This window comes from Meles meles, chromosome 9, assembly GCF_922984935.1.
Source record: "Meles meles chromosome 9, mMelMel3.1 paternal haplotype, whole genome shotgun sequence".
NCBI classification, from domain to species: domain Eukaryota; kingdom Metazoa; phylum Chordata; class Mammalia; order Carnivora; family Mustelidae; genus Meles; species Meles meles.
Window position 1 is genome coordinate 66,157,841 of NC_060074.1, and position 19,560 is coordinate 66,177,400.

At 40.2% G+C, this 19,560-nt stretch overlaps 1 protein-coding gene across 3 annotated transcripts in view; it reads right to left on the reverse strand.

Moving 5' to 3' along the window:
• Positions 1 to 19,560, reverse strand: part of ABCB11 (ATP binding cassette subfamily B member 11) — a 97,646-nt gene continuing 78,086 nt past the window's right edge. For all 3 annotated transcript variants that reach the window (XM_046019401.1, XM_046019400.1, XM_046019402.1), the window contains 7 exons: positions 13,361 to 13,564; positions 11,702 to 11,943; positions 9,217 to 9,373; positions 7,691 to 7,888; positions 3,989 to 4,195; positions 1,535 to 1,681; positions 1 to 701 (listed from right to left, as the gene is read on the reverse strand). In XM_046019401.1, coding sequence (XP_045875357.1) covers positions 501 to 701; positions 1,535 to 1,681; positions 3,989 to 4,195; positions 7,691 to 7,888; positions 9,217 to 9,373; positions 11,702 to 11,943; positions 13,361 to 13,564 — 1,356 coding nt within the window. In that variant the 3' untranslated portion in view covers positions 1 to 500. The remainder of the gene's footprint in view (positions 702 to 1,534; positions 1,682 to 3,988; positions 4,196 to 7,690; positions 7,889 to 9,216; positions 9,374 to 11,701; positions 11,944 to 13,360; positions 13,565 to 19,560) is intronic.

A 19,560-nucleotide genomic window follows, 5' to 3' on the forward strand; every position in this document is an offset into this window, starting at 1 on the left:
TGAATGAGTCTGCTTTCACTTGCAAGAAAACTTTAGCGAAGAAATAGTTGGTTGTCAGTCCTCCTGTTCTCTTCACACAGGATCCTGGTCCTCACTGACTGCCTATTATAAGTGCACTAGGCTCTGTGTACACTGAATTTTTAAAAATGCAAAGTATAGTGCTCTGCCCTTGAGGAATCCAAAGTCTCATTTGCTCTATGACTTCTCGTTAATTCCCATGTAGTTAGGACTGGCTTCTGCATGGAGAAAGCCACTGGGTAGTGGCCGAGCACCTGCTTGACATTGGATTTTCACTCATACTAACCCTAGTTTCTTTCATTTTCTATATACACATGTTAAAAACTAAGATAGTATTGAAGGTCATTAGAAATTAACCTGGATCCCAACATATGACAATGTCTGTAAAAGTAAAATATAATCATTTCTCCTTGAAGAAAAAAGAGAAAACTTGGCCCTCCTGTCATTGGTGCATGATCTGTACATGAAGTTCCTGAATCAGGTCAGCTGATGGGGGCTCCTGTGGTGACGAGTTTGTAATAGGCTCCTTTCTGGGCCATCAGTTCTTCATGGGTCCCCTTTTCAATCACTCTCCCCTGTGACATGACAGCAATGATATCTGAATTTTGGATGGTAGACAAACGATGAGCGATGACAATGCAGGTTCGACCTTCTCTGGCTTTGTCCAGGGCGACCTGCACTGTCTGCAAAGAGAAGGTGAAAAGTGATGCAAAGACACATGTTTGTTGCCTGGCCCAACATCGCAAGAATTCTGCTGAACATTAACATTGCAGTTCTCCGGAGTTAAACCGGAGTTAAACCCAAAGGCTTGACAGGTGGGAAAAGATGGCACACGTATTTGCCGACTGCAAGGCATCAATGATTTCATTGCATTCTACAGGCTGAGAAATTTCAGTGAAGCAAGAATGAAGCAAACTAGAGGTCACTGGAGTTTTAAAACACTTGATGGTCTCGTTGGCCAAAAATGAAACAAAGGAAACCATGTAAGGTAGCAGTTCGGTGGTCGCTCTGGATACTGATCTTCATTGAGGGCATTTTAATTCTCTCCAAAATGAACCGTCCACTATAAATGATAAATTTTGTAATTTTGCTTTGCCTGGTTTCATTTGCTTTCATGCACGCTGCACATTGGACACCACCTCTTACTTTGTGTCGTACACTGTCTACCTGCTCTGCCATGTAACTTTGAAATTATAAAATATGACGTGCCCATCCGATGACCTAGATTATTGTATTTCACTTAAGACAGCTAACTACTTACCCTTGGAAAAGTGCCACCTAGCCTAGACAGTCTTAAAAACAATTCTTATTTTAAAATTCAAATGCATTTTTTTAATTTGAAACAATTTCATTTTGCCTCACTTCCCCTCGACTATCGTCTTTTTGTTCCACCTGGTAGTGCCATTTATACCGTCAACGAATCAGAAAATTGAAAAGCGTGCCTTTTTATAAGGGCATATATTACAGCAAAAGACTCATTTATAATGATCTAAGACTTTAGAAAATCAATACATACCTTTTCGCTTTCTGTGTCTAAGGCAGAAGTAGCTTCATCTAGCAGCAAGATTTTAGGATCTCGTACAATGGCCCGAGCAATAGCAATACGTTGTTTCTCTCCTCGAGATAGTTGAGACCCTTGGGCCCCAACATTAGTTTCATATTTCTGGAAAAGGTATGGTAAGTTTGAGACCCAGAAACAGTCATTGTTCCTATGCTGGATGGAGCCTACATCAATGACCTCGCCGTGAATTTAAACAATTTTTTTTTTTAAATTGGGAATAACAAATGAGTCCTTTTCTAAAGGATGTCAAGTCCATTTAGGGTTATAAGAAAAATATAGCATTTGTTGGGAAACTAGGGGATTTTATATCCCTTTCTCTGCATTTATTTTAGGTTTGTATATTTTTTTCTTTCTCCCTGTCTATGAGATCTCTGTGATTTAAGATTCCTGATTTCCAAACCCTTATCTGGAAGATCTTTCCAAGGTGGAGTGATCCTACCAATGCAAGGGCCCTTTGAGAGATCTTTCGGTCCATCCTCTTACTGGGAAGGCATCATTCTGGATCACAAGCTTATGTGCACATCCCTGCTCTGCTGCTTACTAACTCTGTGAGCATGAACACATTATTTAAATTTCTTTGAGCATCCAACTTGTCTGCATCCAAATGCAGACATTAATAACTAATTCATATATTTGTTGTTTTAGGTGAAGTTATGAAGGAAAATCCCTAGCTAGATGCCTGGCATGGCTACATAAAAAATAGTTAACATTCATGGAATATTTACCATGCATTGGGGATTGTGTTAACTAGTCCAGGCAGATGATCCTTTAACATTCACAGAAATAATTTTCTCCCTACTTTACAGATTACAGACTTAGGCACAGACAGGTAAGAAGATTGTGTAAAGACAAACAAATACAAAGCAGTGAAGGTGAACTCTAAATTCAGGTGTGTCTTACTTCCGAGACTTTGCCCTTGAGCACTACTCTCCCTTGCCTTCCACAACAAGCATGTTTCCTCCCCATCTTCCCTGCCTCCTGAAAAATGCTAACCGGCCAAGAGAGATTCCTGATAGCCTGCTTTGTCCTAGTAGAGAAACAGTGCTCAGTGAAGGGCATGATGGGTAAGTCCGTATGAGAAAGAGACCATAAACCGCCTCCAAGACACTGTCTCCCACAAAATGAGGACGTGTTCAGCAAAGATTCATGGAATAAAGGAATCTCTCAGGAACACAGGAGCTTTGCTCTTTGTTCAGGATGCAACAACCAGTAATTTCCACATGCTTGTGGCTTACATTACCCAGGGTAGAGCCAGGCTAAGACTTAAGAGCCCTTGTGAAAAAGAACAAAGGAAAGAACCCACCATAAGAGCACAAATTTTAGAAACATAATCACTTACAAAGAAAAGCAATTTTCCAGTGATATTTAAAAAGAGGGGAGAACGGTTAAAAGTTTGGTTCCTAAAATTTTGTTTCCATGTGTTAGTTTTCTTTGTGAGAAACCCCCAAGAGGCTCTTGGTGGATGGGAAAATGCAAAGTCAATATTGTACTAAGTTCAAACTCGGCTCTGCAAAAGTGAGCAGCACGAAGGCAGGTGCAACTCCCCTCAGCACGCACAGAGTATGCTGCTAATTAATGCCATCATGATCATGACTATAATCATAGCAGCAGCTCTCTTTGGATGGCTATTACGTGTATTCTTCCATTTTAATGTTGTTTTGCCAATGGCCGAGTCTCAGAAAAGATAAGAAATTGTGCCACAGTTACACAGCTAGTGAGTGGCAGAGTTTGAGTTCAAACCTATGCCTGTGCCAAATCTCAGGATTGTTTCCCACCTTGCTCCTTGGAGGCTCAGTGTAGTTGTGCTTTATGTACAATAAGTTTCATGGCATCTTTTGCGCTGGATAATATAATACTAAACACTAAACACTAAAAAGTAGGTTGATGACGGACATTTTTTGCTTAAAAGACAGAGGCTTGGGAGGGAGACAAACCATAAATGACTCTTAATCTCACAAAACAAACTGGGGGTTCCTGGGGGGAGATGGGATTGGGAGAGAGGGAGCGGGCTATGGACATTGGGGAGGGGAGGCGAACCATAAGAGACTATGGACTCTGAAAAACAACCTGAGGGTTTTGAAGGGTCAGGGGTGGGAGGTTGGGGCAACCTGAGGGTTTTGAAGGGTCAAGGGTGGGAGGTTGGGGGAAAGGTGGTGGGTAATGGGGAGGGCACGTTTTGCATGGAGCACTGGGTGTTGTGCAAAAAGAATGAATACTGTTACGCTAAAAAAATAAATAAAATGGAAAAAAAAAAAAAAAAAGACAGAGGCAATCCCAGGGCCAGGGCACCAGGAAAAGACCTGTGTTGACTTTGACCCTCTCCTTGAGCCACAGTCATAACACTTTTTGGTCGCTCTACCTCTGCCCATCCCGATCTCCCACAGGGACAGACTCTGACCTAGTCCTCACCTCTGGGAGTGACATGACAAAGTCATGCAGCTGCGCCTGCTTTGCGGCTTCTATGACTTTTTCCATGGGGATTTCTTTGGTGGTGTCCCCATACTTGATATTGTCCATGATGCTACAGGCAAACAACACTGGCTCCTGGGAAACAATCCCAATGTTCGATCGGAGAAACTGGACATTGACCCTTTTGCTGTCATGCCCATCTATCATCTGCCAATAGAGGGGACAAGCAGAGCATTAAGTTTTAGAATCCCAGCAGTGAGGAAGGTTCATATTCTAGAGGTAGCATTACACAAGACATTTGCTTTGCTTAAGAGAGAAAAAATCCCTGGAGTCTCACAAGTAAGTTATGTTTCCTTTGACCTCTGGAGGTAATGTGTTTCAGGAGTGGTGTTAGAGTTAGGATCGTATTATGGTTGGTTTCTTTGTTTTCCAAAGTCTAGCTTTACAGGCAGTGCAAATGAGAAAGGCACTCAGAACGGTTATTTTGTCAAGAAAAATTTCCCCTTAAACACTGGTGCAGTACATCCCCTACAAGTATGAAGAATTGCTCCATTTTGAGACTCCACAGGTTATGAAAGGGGCTTTTCTATGTAAAGCTTTGGACTATATAAGAATTAAATCTGTTTCCTTTATTTTACTGATACTAACATGAGATAATAGACCCAATTAAGAAAGTACATTTATTCACTTAGTCAACAAACATATATTGAATTTCCTGTTGCAAGGACACCATGCTAGGCAGTCTTTTGGCTGCTAGGTGAAGAAAAAATAATCTGTGTTCTAGTTATTCGTGGGCTAGACACTCAAATACAGGAAAGCAAATATCTACCAGTTGAGCTGTTTCACTTAAAAACCTTAAAACAGTAAAGGTATGATATGTCTAACACTACCATAAATTGTTTAGCCTTATGATTTCAGAAAAAGATTATGTTAAATGTTGTGAACATGCTATATTTTCAATAAATTCTCAGCAATGGAAAAAGCAAACATTCGTTGGAAAACAATGTAGGGCATTCTTCAGCAATTAGCCCTCGTTCATCTTCCTCTACTCATTTTCCATAGTACTTATAGTTTGCAAAGCACAATTTAATTACCTAATTACATACTGGAGCTCTTTGCTAATTATTGTACATGAGTTAGTATTGTAAGCCCCCAAAAGGCAGAAGACATGCTTCATGCTCCTTAGAATCTTCCAGAGGGCCTAAGACAGTACTCTATATCACAAGAATTTAATGTTGAAAATGTTGAAAGCTGCATTTGGTAGCTTTCTTAAGAGCAAAGACAATTTTTACAAATTGCATAAAAGGTGGTATCTTTCCACTTGAAAAAGGTTCGCAGAATTGTTTTACAATGATACAACAAAGTGTATTGTGTTTATGAGATGCAAGGAATCATGCTGATTTCGTCACGGGCATTGCTTCCTACCTATGACCAGAACAGGCACTGAGCACATTGAAAGAAACACATTTAAAGTATACGTTAATGCTGGAAAGCTCAAATGTGAAGGATTTGGGTCCCTGTATGTCTCATAGTTCACAGTCAACCTGGGGTGATAGGGTGATCTGACATTTTGGGAAATTAGACCCTCTCCTTTGCAGAGATCAGACACCAGTGTGATGTGCTTTCTAGGTTCATCGATCACTACTTACTTTTAAGCAAATTAAAATCTTTATACCAAAAATTAATAATAACATGATTATAAATTATATATAATCAACTCTTTCTCCTTATTTGCACAATTTCCTCAATTCTACCAATATCTGTTCACTTGTTTCTTTGTTTTGCTTTATGCAGGGGACTCTTTAGTTGCCTTCTTTGAGCTTCATCATTTATTTTCTTAATGTGAATGGCAATGAAGATTATCCTACCCACAGAACTCAAAACAGCTTTTTTTTTTTTAAATATTAGGATTAAGCAACCAATCAAGTGTGAAGCAGAATAAAACATTTTCAGACCTATACCTCTGAATCATTTCGTAGAAAACTACTGGTGGATGCACTCCAACAAAGGGAAAAGGAAACCCAGGAAAGAAGATATGGAATTAGGAAATAATGGATCTAATCCAAGGAAACTTGGCAGGAACCTCAGAGGGTGACAACTGTTCAGCAGCCACAAGTTGTAATTAATCCAGACAGTGATAGACATGAGAGAAAAAAGAAGTTCCCTCAGAAAAGGCAGCAGGATAGAGACATTGGAAGAGTATAAAAATCTTATATAAAGGCAGAGGATGCAAGAAAAAAGAAAGCCTTTCAGAAAAGGATCAAGAAAGAAAATGTACTGCTGACCTACCTCACCACTTGACTAGGGGATGAATAATATTTGCATAGTCATAACAAAAGTTGTTAGTAGATTTTTAACTTTTAGAGTTAGCCTAGAGTGAAAGCTGAAAGATAGTAAATGTTATAAACAGAATATTACTGTTTTGCATTTTGATAATATAAAAGTACAGTTATTAGGACTGGAGAAATAAAAGGAGGAAGGAAGAGGTGAAAACAAACAGAACTTCTACTAACCTCATATCAGAAAATGAGAATTCAAGAGATACTATCTGTAGGTGGTGGAAAAGAAGCAGAATTACATTCATTAAATGTACAAAGAGAGGAACTGTCTAAAGTGATATATCTATGTTGGGAGGACGTGCATAAGGGGAAGGGGAGTGGGAAGGATAAGCTAAATTTCCATCTCTTGAGAATAAATCAACAGAGAGTCTAAATTTGTTAAATTGGGAAATAGCAGCATAATCATATTATGTAGAGACACTGAGGTAATCATTGAAAGATCTAAAAACATCATGTAGTTAAAAATAGTCTTTGAGGGGCGCCTGGGTGGCTCAGTGGATTAAGCCGCTGCCTTCAGCTCAGGTCATGATCTCAGGGTCCTGGGATCGAGTCCCACATCGGGCTCCCTGCTCAGCAGAGAGCCTGCTTCCCTTCCTCTCTCTCTGCCTGCCTCTCTTGTGATTTCTCTCTGTCAAATAAATAAATAAAATCTTAAAAAAAAAATAGTCTTTGAGCAGAGAAATGGGGAGCGGCAGAAAAGGGTAGAATAACAGGATGTTTTTTATCACAAATCTTTCCTATTTTATTTTGTATCCCTCTGTATATATCATTTGGAAAGAAAGAAAATGAAAAGGGTAGAAAAGAGAAGAAATGCTCTGGAAAATGAGCAACAAAGCAGTTCACCAATTTTTCCAAATCTCCTTGCCAAAGTTTTATGGCACAGAACTACCAATTTGAGTTCTTTATGTCATTTAGACGTAAGTTTCTCAAACCAGGATTGTCAGATTTTTCGTACTACACGCCCCTCCCCCCTTGCTTATTTATCATTCCATTCCTTATCGCCCCCGTCAGTTTTTCCCTTCATGGTCATTAGTTTCCTGATTAGTTTGCACTTTCTGCTCCATTTACAGGTAAGTGAACACTTCTGTTAAACACACTCATCTCTAGCTTTGCCGTACGCCCAGTTTGCTTTGTCTAACTGGTCAGCAGGACATCTGGAACTGGAAAGAATATGGTGTTAGAAAGTGTGAGGTAGAATCAGGTCACCCAGCAAATGACTGAAACTGGAAAATATCCATAGGGGTAAGAGTCCAAAGCAAGCATTTTAGAGTGAGTCTGGCAAGGTGTGATCTGGAAACCACGTTGAAGCAGTTGGAGACGCTCCGCAGAAAGCAAAATTCTCCGAGGCATTTGCATTGCTTACCAGCTTTCCTTGGTCAGGATCATAGAAACGTTCCAACAGCTGAATAGTGGTGCTTTTGCCACAACCACTGCTTCCAACAAAGGCCAACGTTTGACCTGGACGAACCGATACTGAGAGACCATTCAGAACTTGAATATCAGGTCGAGAAGGATATGTAAATTTACAGTCAACAAAGTCAATCTGGCCCTGAAAGTTGTCCTGTGGATGGGAAGATAGGTTTTATATAGGTTCCTACTAGAACCTAGAGTACTGAAAATGCAGCTAACTCTGAGTTTTAAGTCCTTGTTTCAGATACCTTCAACAGCCTGCAACCACAGTGCAAAGTCTGAAGACGGCCACGTGATGAAACGGCATCCTGTTCCCTATTCTGGCAGGTAGAGGCTAAAGGGAGGTTTGAGCAGTGAAATGAAAGATGCGAGACCTCTCATTCCCATTTTAACCTAAAGGGATTTCCTCGTCATCCATTCCTTGACATTCTGAATGGAAAAGAACGACTAGAAGATACGATTCCATTGCAGAGGCCAGGAACTGTCCAAACCCCTACAGTTGTGCTCCCCTGAAGATTTCGAATAATAGCATTATGCTTCAAATGACTCAGAAAGTTACTTGCACCCATCCAAAGGTGGACGCCTTTATCTGAATCATGAATTATAGAAAGATATAGACATTTAATAACAACAGGAGGAATGGGTCACTTGACCAATTCACAAAGATTTCTGAATTTTGTTCAGCTTTACTAGGGTTTGGTTTGGTGTTGCTCTCTTGAACATACTGAAATATAAACAAAAATAGGCAGGGGGGCACCTGGGTGGCTCAGTGGGTTAAAGCCTCTGCTTTCGGCTCAGGTCATGGTCCCAGGGTCCTGGGATCGAGCCCCACATCGGGCTCTCTGCTCAGCCGGAGACCCGCTTCTCTTCCTCTCTCTCTCTGCCTGCCTCTCTGCCTACTTGTGATCTCTGTCTGTCAAATAAATAAAATCTTTAAAAAAAAAAAAAAAAAAAAAAAAAAAATAGGCAGGGAGGATTAAAAAACACCTGTGAGGACTATCAGAAGAAAAGATACTTTGTTGAGATCAATTTAGTGTTCTGGGGTTCCATATGAGCTAAAACTTGAACCTAGATAAACATTAAATCAATGTTATTGGACAGGAAGAACTGGTTTTTCTACATCCCGTGCCAGAACATTGGTAGAAAACACGGTGGTTGGGTAGGTTTCAAAAGACATCCAGCTTCATTCATTCTGGAACTAAGTGTGTTTTACATTACACAGAATTTAGCATTCACTGGATATCATTGCCTTATTCAAATGCCAGCTTTATGAATAATTTTAATGCTAATTTACTTCATTCCTTTACATTTATAAATCTACTGTCTGTGCATTCTGAGTGCATATGAATGAATCCATAAACTGCAGGAATTGAAAAGCTAAGTGGTATCATCTGACCAGCCCCAACGGCCCTTCTGCGCACATGTACACACTCATAAGCACAGTCCTCCCACTCCCCCTGTACCCCCCTCAGTACTCACCCACTTTTCACCTGCACTGCTATACACCTTGATTGGGGGTTGTCGGTCCAGCAGTTGAAAAAAGCGTGCAGCTGATATCTTAGCTTTGGCATAACTAGGGGTGTAAGAGGAGGCTCTTCCAAGGGCTGTCGCGCTGAGTACAACCGAAGAGATCACCCTGCAGTAGGGCAGACACCCGGTAGAGAAAGAGTGTGGGGCGGTTGGTAGGACAGCCTAAGAGGCACACATGGCGGGAGGCAGCCCTGGTTCTGCTAGGAAAGAATGGAGCAGCCTTGAACAGGTCTCCCTTGACTTGTCTGGGAATGGGGGCTCAGTTTGCAAATGAGTTCTATGTAAAAATGGTGAGTTGAATTGAACAAGGGGTGTTCACACCTCCAAACCCTGCTTTAAGGATGATAACCTCTTTTTCAAAAACTTTTTTTGGGGAAAAAAAAGACTCCTTAAAAAAAAAAAAAAAGAAGGGAGGGGCTTGAAAGATCACCAGATTGGGTTGAGTTCTTCCAAAGCTAACATTCTTTGAGTCTCTGTGTAAAACACAAGGATTAGTGATTTAAGCATCCTTTTGTACCAAGCATGCATGTCATTCATGCTCAGACACCATGGGAAAGATACAATTGTCTGCTTGCTTCTCCAGCCTTTAACTATATTCACGGGGTGCATAATTAGTGAGTGAATGGGTGTGTGAATACAGGAGTGATTAATATGGTGAGAGAGAGCTCCGACTGAAGGGATGCACAGAGGACCTGCCTCAGTGGTGGTGGAGGGTGATGTACACAGTGTTTACAGCTGAGTTAATGAACAGGGATTCTTTTAGGCTAGACTTGCAAACCCAAACATCTCTAGGAGCCCAGCCCAAAGCTTAAAGCAATAGAAAGCACCTGGAACAAAATGGGAAATGGTGGAAGGTGATGTTTCAGTTTTTAAAGAGAAGCCAGAAGTTGGGAATTTTCCACACTTTCCCAATTTTTACATATGCACAAATAATTCTTCAAATATCTCACATAAACTAACAAGTCAACAGTATGTGATATCTGATTTGGGGGTTCACAGCTCTGAACAGGCCAAAATTCAGAAAAGAGGCTTTCCTGATCGGGGTGGGTCGAGTGGGGCAGGAGAAGAAACTTCTTCTATATTTTTAGAAGAAATATAGAAGGCAAGAAGACAGAACTCATAGCTTGAGAAGGACCCCAAAAGAACAGATTTCTACCGGGACCACTTTTCCTAAGGTCTTCCCAAGGCCTTCTTAGACCATTCCCCCTCATCGCTCTAACATCCCCCCACACCCCCCACACTACAGCCATATACATGCACCCCTCGTCCCTTTGTACCCTGACACCGTTTGGCTCTCACCTCCAGAAATGTGAAAAAATGGATTCAAAGCTAATCTTATCAGAAGAGCAGGCACAGATTATAAGAAAAGAACATAATTCCCCTGTCCTGGCCTTTGCTGTCTCCACCTGGCAGGATTCAGCTGGAAACATGCCCTTCTTGCAAGAAGTAGAGTTCAGGTAAGATGGTTCAAAGAACCCTCTGGTCCAAGGCCTCTAGATTTTCTCAGTGTTCACCAGTATGGCCGACTGTAAATGGTTCGTTCATCCTATTACTCTGCACACATCCCTTTGCAATATGACTTTTTTTACTCCTCTGTGATATTGTGAATTACAGTGAGAAATATCTATTTGGTCTTTGGCTCCCGTCCTGGCACAGAGCTCTCAAGTCCTTGGAAGTTCCTAAATTTGGAGAGCGATCAAGGTGTCTTTGGTTATGTTAATGAGGTGCCTTTGAAAGGCCCCTACTAACCTAGAGCTGGGGCAGGTTGCCAGGGGAAGCAAGCACACAAGTAGAGGGGTGGAAATTTCAGTCCTATACCTGCTAGGGTGTCTGAAGGGTCTAAGGAAAGTGATATGCCCAGTCTTGTAGGACAGAGCCCTTAACCTGTGAGATCCGATCCGACACGATTTCCTGATAAATGGTGTCAGAATTAAGTTGAACTGTAGGACAGCCACTGGAGGTCAGAAGTGTCTGTGTGACAGCAGTGTGACAATAAAAGAGAAACACAATCGGGTCCTCTCCTTGAAAGGTAGATTTTCATTCTCTTAAGTCTGGGCTCGGTTGTATGACTTTACTCTGCTAAAGAGATATTTGAAAATGTGGTGCCTTTAGGGACTCGAAAAGTGGTTTCACAAAGCACAACAGGGCTTGCTCTCTTCTGCTGTGCTGATGCTGAGACGGTGTCAGGAAGAAAACAAGCTCACCGGCTAGAGACGCCACGAGGAGACAGAAGACACGCAAAAGCTTGACTGAATCAGTCCAGTCCAGAAGAACCACCCTGACAACCCACAGAATCTTGAGAACTCATAAACCCCAACGGTTGAAGACACCGAGGTTGGTATGGTTCATTAAAGCAGCGAAGGCTACCTTACAGAGCCAGGCTCTTCCTCCCTAGACTGCTGATCTTTTTCGACCTTGGCCTGATAATCCTCACCTGAACACATAGCTGAAATGGAGCCCCTCGTTGGGGATTAAGTAACCCCCGTATCTGTAGGAAGCAGAATTAGCAACAAACACCATGCACTGGGAAAACCCAAAGCAGAATCCATAAACGTTCGCTTTTCGAAAGGCGGTCTTGAACGGCTTCTCCAGCTCAGTCTCAAATGCTTCAATAAACTGCCTCTCCTTTCCAATCCCAGCGACAGTGCGGATATTACCCAGAGCTTCACTTGTAATCTGAAAAGTGGAAAAGAGTGTTGGGAATAAAAGAGCAGAAGTAACTACCCTCGTGATGTTTCAGCGGCTACGTGGACTCGATCTGGTGTAAATGGCAGAAGGCGGTATGTGTCTGCGACAGAGGCATCATCTGGGAACACAAAGACCCTGAGTCAGTTAAACTCAAGTTCTACTTAACACTAACATGGACTTATTGCCACTTCCCCTAGAAGAAAGAAGGCGGAAAATGCACCCACGCTGATCCTTGAAAGCTTTTTAGCTCTTTTGTGAATTTATTTGAAATGTCTAAAACGATATCTTTAGATGTCTCCCAACACAAAAGATACTTAACAATGTGAGTTCAAAATGTGATTATATTTTCTTAAAAAAATTAATCTGACCAAATATTATATAAAGTCGATTTTTAGTCTATACTATGAATCTGTATTTGTTTTAACCTGTACGTTAGGGTAGATCAGCACTGTTTTGGAATTGGCATATCCTACCCTAAAAGAGTCCAAAGGTGGGCTACACTTCTTGGCTTGTCTACTTGGGCAATGTTCACATTCCCTCTCTTAAGAAACAAAACCTAGATAACTGTAAATTTGTTAAAAGAGTAAAGGTGTGTGCGTGTGTATGTATGATTCCTTATACCTGATAAATGTCTATGCCGCCATCTCCCCATTTACCTGATAACCAGATACTCATTAGAACACACTTTTAAAAGCGCATCCCTGAAAACTAAGAGTATTCAAGACCTAAACTGTATGTCATAGTTCTATTTGGGAAAGACATTTGTTAAAAGTCTAGCAGACACTAAAGTGTGAAAATCCCAAAGTGTGTGCCATTCAAAAAATGGTAGGTCCTCTCTGTGGGGGCAGCGTGACCTGGGGAAAACATTTAGCTCAAAAACCAAGCAGACAGAAAACTGAAGTCTCCACTCCTGCAAATAAGAATATACTGAATTGCAGGGGGGGGGGGGGGCGCGCCTGGGTGGCTCAGTGGGTTAAAGCCTCTGCCTTCAGCTCAGGTCATGATCTCAGGGTCCTGGGATCGAACCTCCCATTGGGCTCTCTGCTCAGTGGGGAGCCTGCTTCCCTTCCTCTCTCTCCGCCTGCCAAATGAATAAATAAAATCTTAAAAAAAAAAAAAAAGAATATACCGAATTGGGATGTGGAGAAAACAACCACCGGAGAAGGCGTTGAATATGGAGCCCTCGCTGTTTGCCCCGCTGTTTCTGTACACCTGCTCGCACTCATCGGAGCTTCATTGTCACAGCCTTCAGGCCAAGGCACACATAAAAAAGGCCAGTGGGAGGCTTCTGGGGATGAACGTTTGTAGGCTAACAGCTTCCTTAAATCTCTCTGTACTGCTCATTCTTAACAGTTTGACAGCCACTGAGCTGTAAGCAGTTGGAAAATTGGGTCTGCGAGATTACCTGGCCGGCGGTCTCCAGAGCCTCCTTGTCTTGAGAAGCAAAGCCTGTCAGCATTCTGGTCTGTATGGCTCCCGATAAAGCCAAGAAGGGGAAGAAGCACAGTATGACCAGGCTTAGCTTCCAGCTAAAGAAGAAGGCAATGATCATGGCCACAGTGATGTTAGTGAAGGAATTGACCATCATTCCAATTTGAGAGCCGGTTGCCTGCAAACCAAAAGCAATGAACCGATCTCAGACACGCAGTCTCTCTTACCAAATTCCACTATGTGAAAAGGCAATCTTATACAAAAAAGAAAGTATCCTGATAAAATATGCATAACATGATGTTTATACTTACACTTAGCCCTTCATAAGTATACAATTCCGTGGCATTAAATACATTCAGGCTTGTGGAACCATCACCACCACCAATGCCCAAAATCTTTTTATCATCTACAATAAGAACTCTGAATCCATTAAATAATAACCCCTCTTCCTCCCTCTCCCCAGCCCCTGACAACCTCTATTCTACTTTCTGTCTCTATAAATTTGCCTCTTCTGAGTACCTAACCACTTAGGTAGCTTCTGTGTCACACAATAGCCTTCTGTGTCCAGCTTATTTTACTAAGCATATCATTTTCAAGGTCCATCCACGTTGTAGCACATATGAGAATTCCTATTCCTTTCAAAGCTGAATAGTATTTCATTATATGTATGTACCACATTGTGTTTATCCATTCATCTGTTGATGGACGCTCACATTCTTTCAACTTTGGGCCATATGAATAATGCTGCTATGAACATTGATGTACAAATATCTACTTGTGTCCCTGTTTTTCTTCTTTTGGATATATGCCTAGGAGTGAAATTACTGGGTCATTTGGTAGTTCCATGCTTAAAAAGATGTTTTAAAATAATGAGCTCCCTAATGCATTCGAAGACTGGATTAATAAAAGTCCATATTATTCACAGCTTTGTGGAAGCTCATCCATTGACTGATCTCATTTCACGGGTGTCAGAGCCATAGCAGTCCGTATGAGATTAATTCAGCCCTAAGCAAGGGCTGCTTGTATGTCAGGTGACTATGCATTTGGTCTGCTTGAAACTACCCAGGACTTGGTCTTATGATAATCTTTTCGATTATTCAGCGAAGACTGATGCTTGTTCTGTAATTATAGTTTTGAAATCTGTACAAGACTATTCTAAGAGCCCACGTTGATTCTCATTGAAGTTAAACTGCTCATTGGTACAAAATCACATGTTGACTTAATAACTAGCTGTTCCATCAATATAAAATGGACAAAAAGGATTCAGTCTCAATATAGGTTGAGAAGAGACACTCGTGGTAATTACTATTCATAATAAAAATTATTTCATGGTGGGGCGCCTGGGTGGCTCAGTGGATTAAGCCTCTGCCTTCGGCTCAGGTCATGATCCCAGGGTCCTGGGATCGAGCCCCACAATGGGCTCTCTGCTCAGCGGGGAGCCTGCCTCCCCCTCTCTCTCTGTCTGTTGCTCTGCCTACTTGTGGTCTCTCTCTGTCAAATGACTAAATAAAATATTAAAACAAAATTATTTCATGGTTTCAAATCTTCTTTCAGTTGCAACTATGCAGATGTGACCAAAGGTTGGTGTCTTCTGTGTAGAAAAGACTTGCATGGGTACAATTGCAAGATTTTTGTCAGGATTTTAGAGACTTTAGTGTTATTTAAAAAATAAAGAATTCGAAACAATCACAGGTAAACCCTTAGGTAACCATAGGTACTAAGGAAGTGGTAGACAAGACTAATTTACATCTTCATACTGTATTAAAGACTCACATGGAATATGAGCTCTCTGCTCCCAAGAATTCCTATATATTGCTTATAATTTCCTTGAAGATAGGAATGAAAAGCTAAATTAAAAATTTATATGTACACCTATATTTATAGCAGCATTATCCATAATAGCCAAAAGGTGGAAGCAGGTCAAGTGCTCGCTGACAGATGAATGAATAAACAAAATGTGGCCTATACAAACAATGGGTTATTATACAAGCCTTTAAAAAGAAATGAAATTCTGACTCATGCTACAACATGGATGAACCTTGACCACATCAAGTCAGGTGAAATACACCAGTCATGAAAGGACAAATATTATATGGTTCTGCTTATATGAGGTTCCTGGAATAGTCAAATTCATTAAGCCAGCATGGGATGGTGGTTATCGGGGATTGAAGGGTTGGCGGGGAGAGGGGAAATTAATATTTAATGGGTACAGAGCTTCTATTTGGGATGATAGAAGTTCTAGATATGGAGAGTGGTGGTGGTTGAATAACAGTATGAATATACTTAATGTCACCGAATTGTACACGTAAAAATGGTTACCAATGATAAATTTTATGTTTTGTATATTTTACGACAGTTAAAAGGAACAAATGAATTTCTGGTTGGCAAGGACACTCAGGCATTATAGAGAATTTGGAAAATAGCTGCTAAGTTCTTTGGGATGTTATCATTTTGTTTTACATTCTACTCATTCAATATTTTTTAAAAATTTAGAAAGTAATACAGCTCAAGGTATGCAAAATAGATTACATATACAACAATAAACATTTTCACAGGGGCGCCTGGGTGGCTCAGTGGGTTAAAACCTCTGCCTTCGGCTCAGGTCATGATCTCAGGGTCCTGGGATCGAGTCCTGCATCGGGCTCTCTGCTCAGGCAGGGAGCCTGCTTCCCCTTCTCTCTCTGCCTGCCTCTCGCCTACTTGTGATCTCTGTCTGTCAAATAAATAAATTAAAAATCTTAAAAAAATTTTTTTTCACAAAAAAGGGACCAGTCTTGATATTACTTTGTACTTCAATTTTTTTCACTTGGTATAACATAACCATCCCCCAAGATCATTACATTAATACCTTGAAAAATAGCTGCCTAATTTTCCTTCGTATGGATGTATTCACTCAACTATTTTCTTATTGGTGGATATTCAGGTAGTTTCCAGGGGATTTTAGTAATTTTTGATCAATATAAACATACATTTGAATGCACATTGTCACAAAATAGGAGAGAATTTACTCATATGAATTTTAGTCAGAGAATTTGCAGACTTGATTATTCTCTAAAAAATGTTGGCAATTCAAACTGTAACCAATATTTTTTTTTTATTTGACAGAGAGAGAGATCACAAGTAGGCAGAAAGGCAGGCAGAGAGAGAGAGGAGGAAGCAGGCTCCCTGCTGAGCAGAGAGCCTGATGCAGGGCTCGATCCCACGACCCTGGGATCATGACCTGAGCCGAAGGCAGAGGCTTTAACCCACTGAGCCACCCAGGCACCCCCTGTAACCAATATTTTATGACAGTGTCAGTTTCTCCTCATCCTCACAAGTATAGGAAGTTGTCATTCATGATAGTTTTTATTGGGTTGATAGGTGGAAAATGGTGTTTCATTGTTTAATTAGTATTTTTCTATTAATAAGGTTATACAATTCTTCATTTGTTCATTATCTCATTGCACTTCTTTTGTTGTTGCTTGTCCGTATGCCTTTTTAAAAAATCTTTATTACCTATTTTTTTAATTCTCCGACCAATTTTAGGAGCACTACAATTGTTAGGCTTACTAGGTATATTAATCCTTGTTACAAATATTTTCATAATCATTTGTTTATACAAAAGTTTTAAGTTTTTATGTAGTCTGACAAGTCTACTTTATGTATTTTTGTCTTGTTTATGAAAATCTCCTCTTCCTCCTCTTAGCACTCTACTCAAGTGTTTGAAAGTTCTAGTAATGAAATAAAACAAGAAAATAAAATAGTTGGTATAAGTATTGAAAAAGAAAAAATAGAGAAATAATTATCTTTCTTTGCATATAGTTTGATTATATGCCTAGAAATTCAAAAGACTATATTAAATTTTTAAAAAATTAGTTAATAAAACCTGAAAAAGTGGATGGCAATAAGATAAATATACAACTAAAATCTCAATCTATGACATTCATTCAGAATTGTGAAAAAATATGTAAGAAAAAATGAACAAGATAGTGATATATTAAGGTATCTGTGTATTATATATACTAGACATAGCATATAGTATATTGTGTAGTTATAAATCTTACTAAAAACTAAAGATTCTAGTTTATGTGTTTCTCTTGGGAACTTTTAGTATCCTCACAACAACAACCTTTGTGCATGGGAGTGGGGGAAGGGTTGTGGCTGCATAGATGTATTCGGTGGGAATCAAAATAAATTTTTTGAAGAAGCCAAGATGATTTTAAATACATTAGAACAGTTAATGTCCAGGAATAAATAAAACAATTTTGAGGGGGAAAAACTATTGTGCAAGGATCTAACTTACCAGATAATAAACACTTATCATAAAGTTACATAACTAAAACAGGAAGGTCCTGGCACAGAATAAATCAAACTGATCAATGAAAGAGAAGAGAGAATCCCCATAGCTCCAAGCATCCATAGGAAGTTGATATTCACAATGCGCAGGAGGATTTCAAATAGCTGGAAAACGAAATCTACATTAAATTTTGGTGGAAGAGTATTTTCTATACAGCTTGGAGGGGAAAAAAGGCAAGATTTCTACCTTACACGAATATTAAAATAAATTTGATCCTGGTTAGCAATCACATTTAAAAAAATGTTTAACCGGGGTCCCTGGGTGGCTCAGTGGGTTAAGCTCAGGTCATGATCTCAGGGTCCTGGGATTGAGTCCTGCATCAGGCTCTCTGCTCAGTGGGGAGCCTGCTTCCCCCTCTCTCTCTCTGCCTGCCTCTCTGCCTACTTGTGATCTTCCTCTATCTGTCAAATAAATAAATAAAATCTTTGAAAATAGATAAATAAAACTAAAAAATAAAAAATGTTTAACAAAACATGAGAGAAACTCTTAGAAACTTTTCATTTTTTTAAAAGAATAAGAAAATTTTTGGAAGATGATCAGATGCTACTCTCTGAATTCAAGTGAGAGTGAATAACCTTAAAAAGCCCCTTGCAGATTGAAGGATGCAAAAATAGAAGAAATAAGCTGATTGCTTATTTATTTGATCTAAGCTTGAGAGTCAGGTAAACTGGACACTAGAATACTCAGATGGTAAACGTGAGATTGCTACAGACTTTCTTCAAGCAGTAAGACAATGCACATTAAAACCCTTCAAAATGATTATACACTCTGAGCCAGTGATTTTATTTTGAGAACAAAAAAATGATAAGGATATGCCAAGCTTGATATAAAATGCTTAAGTTGCTTATAAAGAAGGAAAGCAGAAATATGTTTAGATAAGGAATTCTTAAATGATGACACCTTAAAATAATGGATTATAAAACCATCAAAATCTACTCTAGAAGAATATATAATTACCAAAATATGTTCACATCAGATTGTTGTAGGGGAAAAACAGAAAGATTACAAAACAATATGTTCAGTGTGACCCAAAGTCTATGAGAAACACATTTATATCTAGAAAAAAAGCTCTGAGGAAGAAGATCTCATGCTCCTCTGAAAGTCTCTCATACCATTGCCCATATTTTTGGTTGAACTGGCTACGAGTCAAAACATACAGTACTCAGTTTTCCAATCCCGAGGGTTTTTCTTCCAAGAACCTCACAAATTGTGGTTTGCCTTTTTCATCTTCCTTCCCTCCTTCCTTCCTTCTTTCCTTTCCTCCTTCCCTCCTTCTGTCTTTCCTTCCTCTCCCTTTCTTTCTTTTTATGCCCACAGAAAGTGAGCAGAGGTGCTGGACGGCACATTTGACTCTCATCACTTTAATACAAATCCCTGGTTTTCTAAAAGCATCGCCTCACCTTACACATGGATGAGTCACCTGAACAAGGAAGGCTGCAGGTTTTGGGGTCCAGAAATCACAGCTTTGTCTCTATGAATGCCTCAGGATTCTTTTCTTCAGTTTCTGGATTGGCGTTTACAGAGGCAACTAAGATCTCTTTTTCTAAGATTACCTGTCCACTGGGCACCTGTCTAAGGAGGCTTTACTTCCACTTCTGGGGGGCGCCATTAAGTCTCATGGAATCTGAACCTCTGGGCCTGAAAACGATTTGAGGAATGAGTCTTAGGAAATTTCTCAGTTGCTAGACTCCCAGAAAATCTAAAACCCTGACAGATTTGACTCATGGCACTGATCTGCACATTGCCTGAGAGAGACTGCTGTCCGTCAAGATGGTGGGAAATGTGGCTCTGGGACATCTCAATCCCATGAGTTCTTATTTCATAGGAAACATACAGGT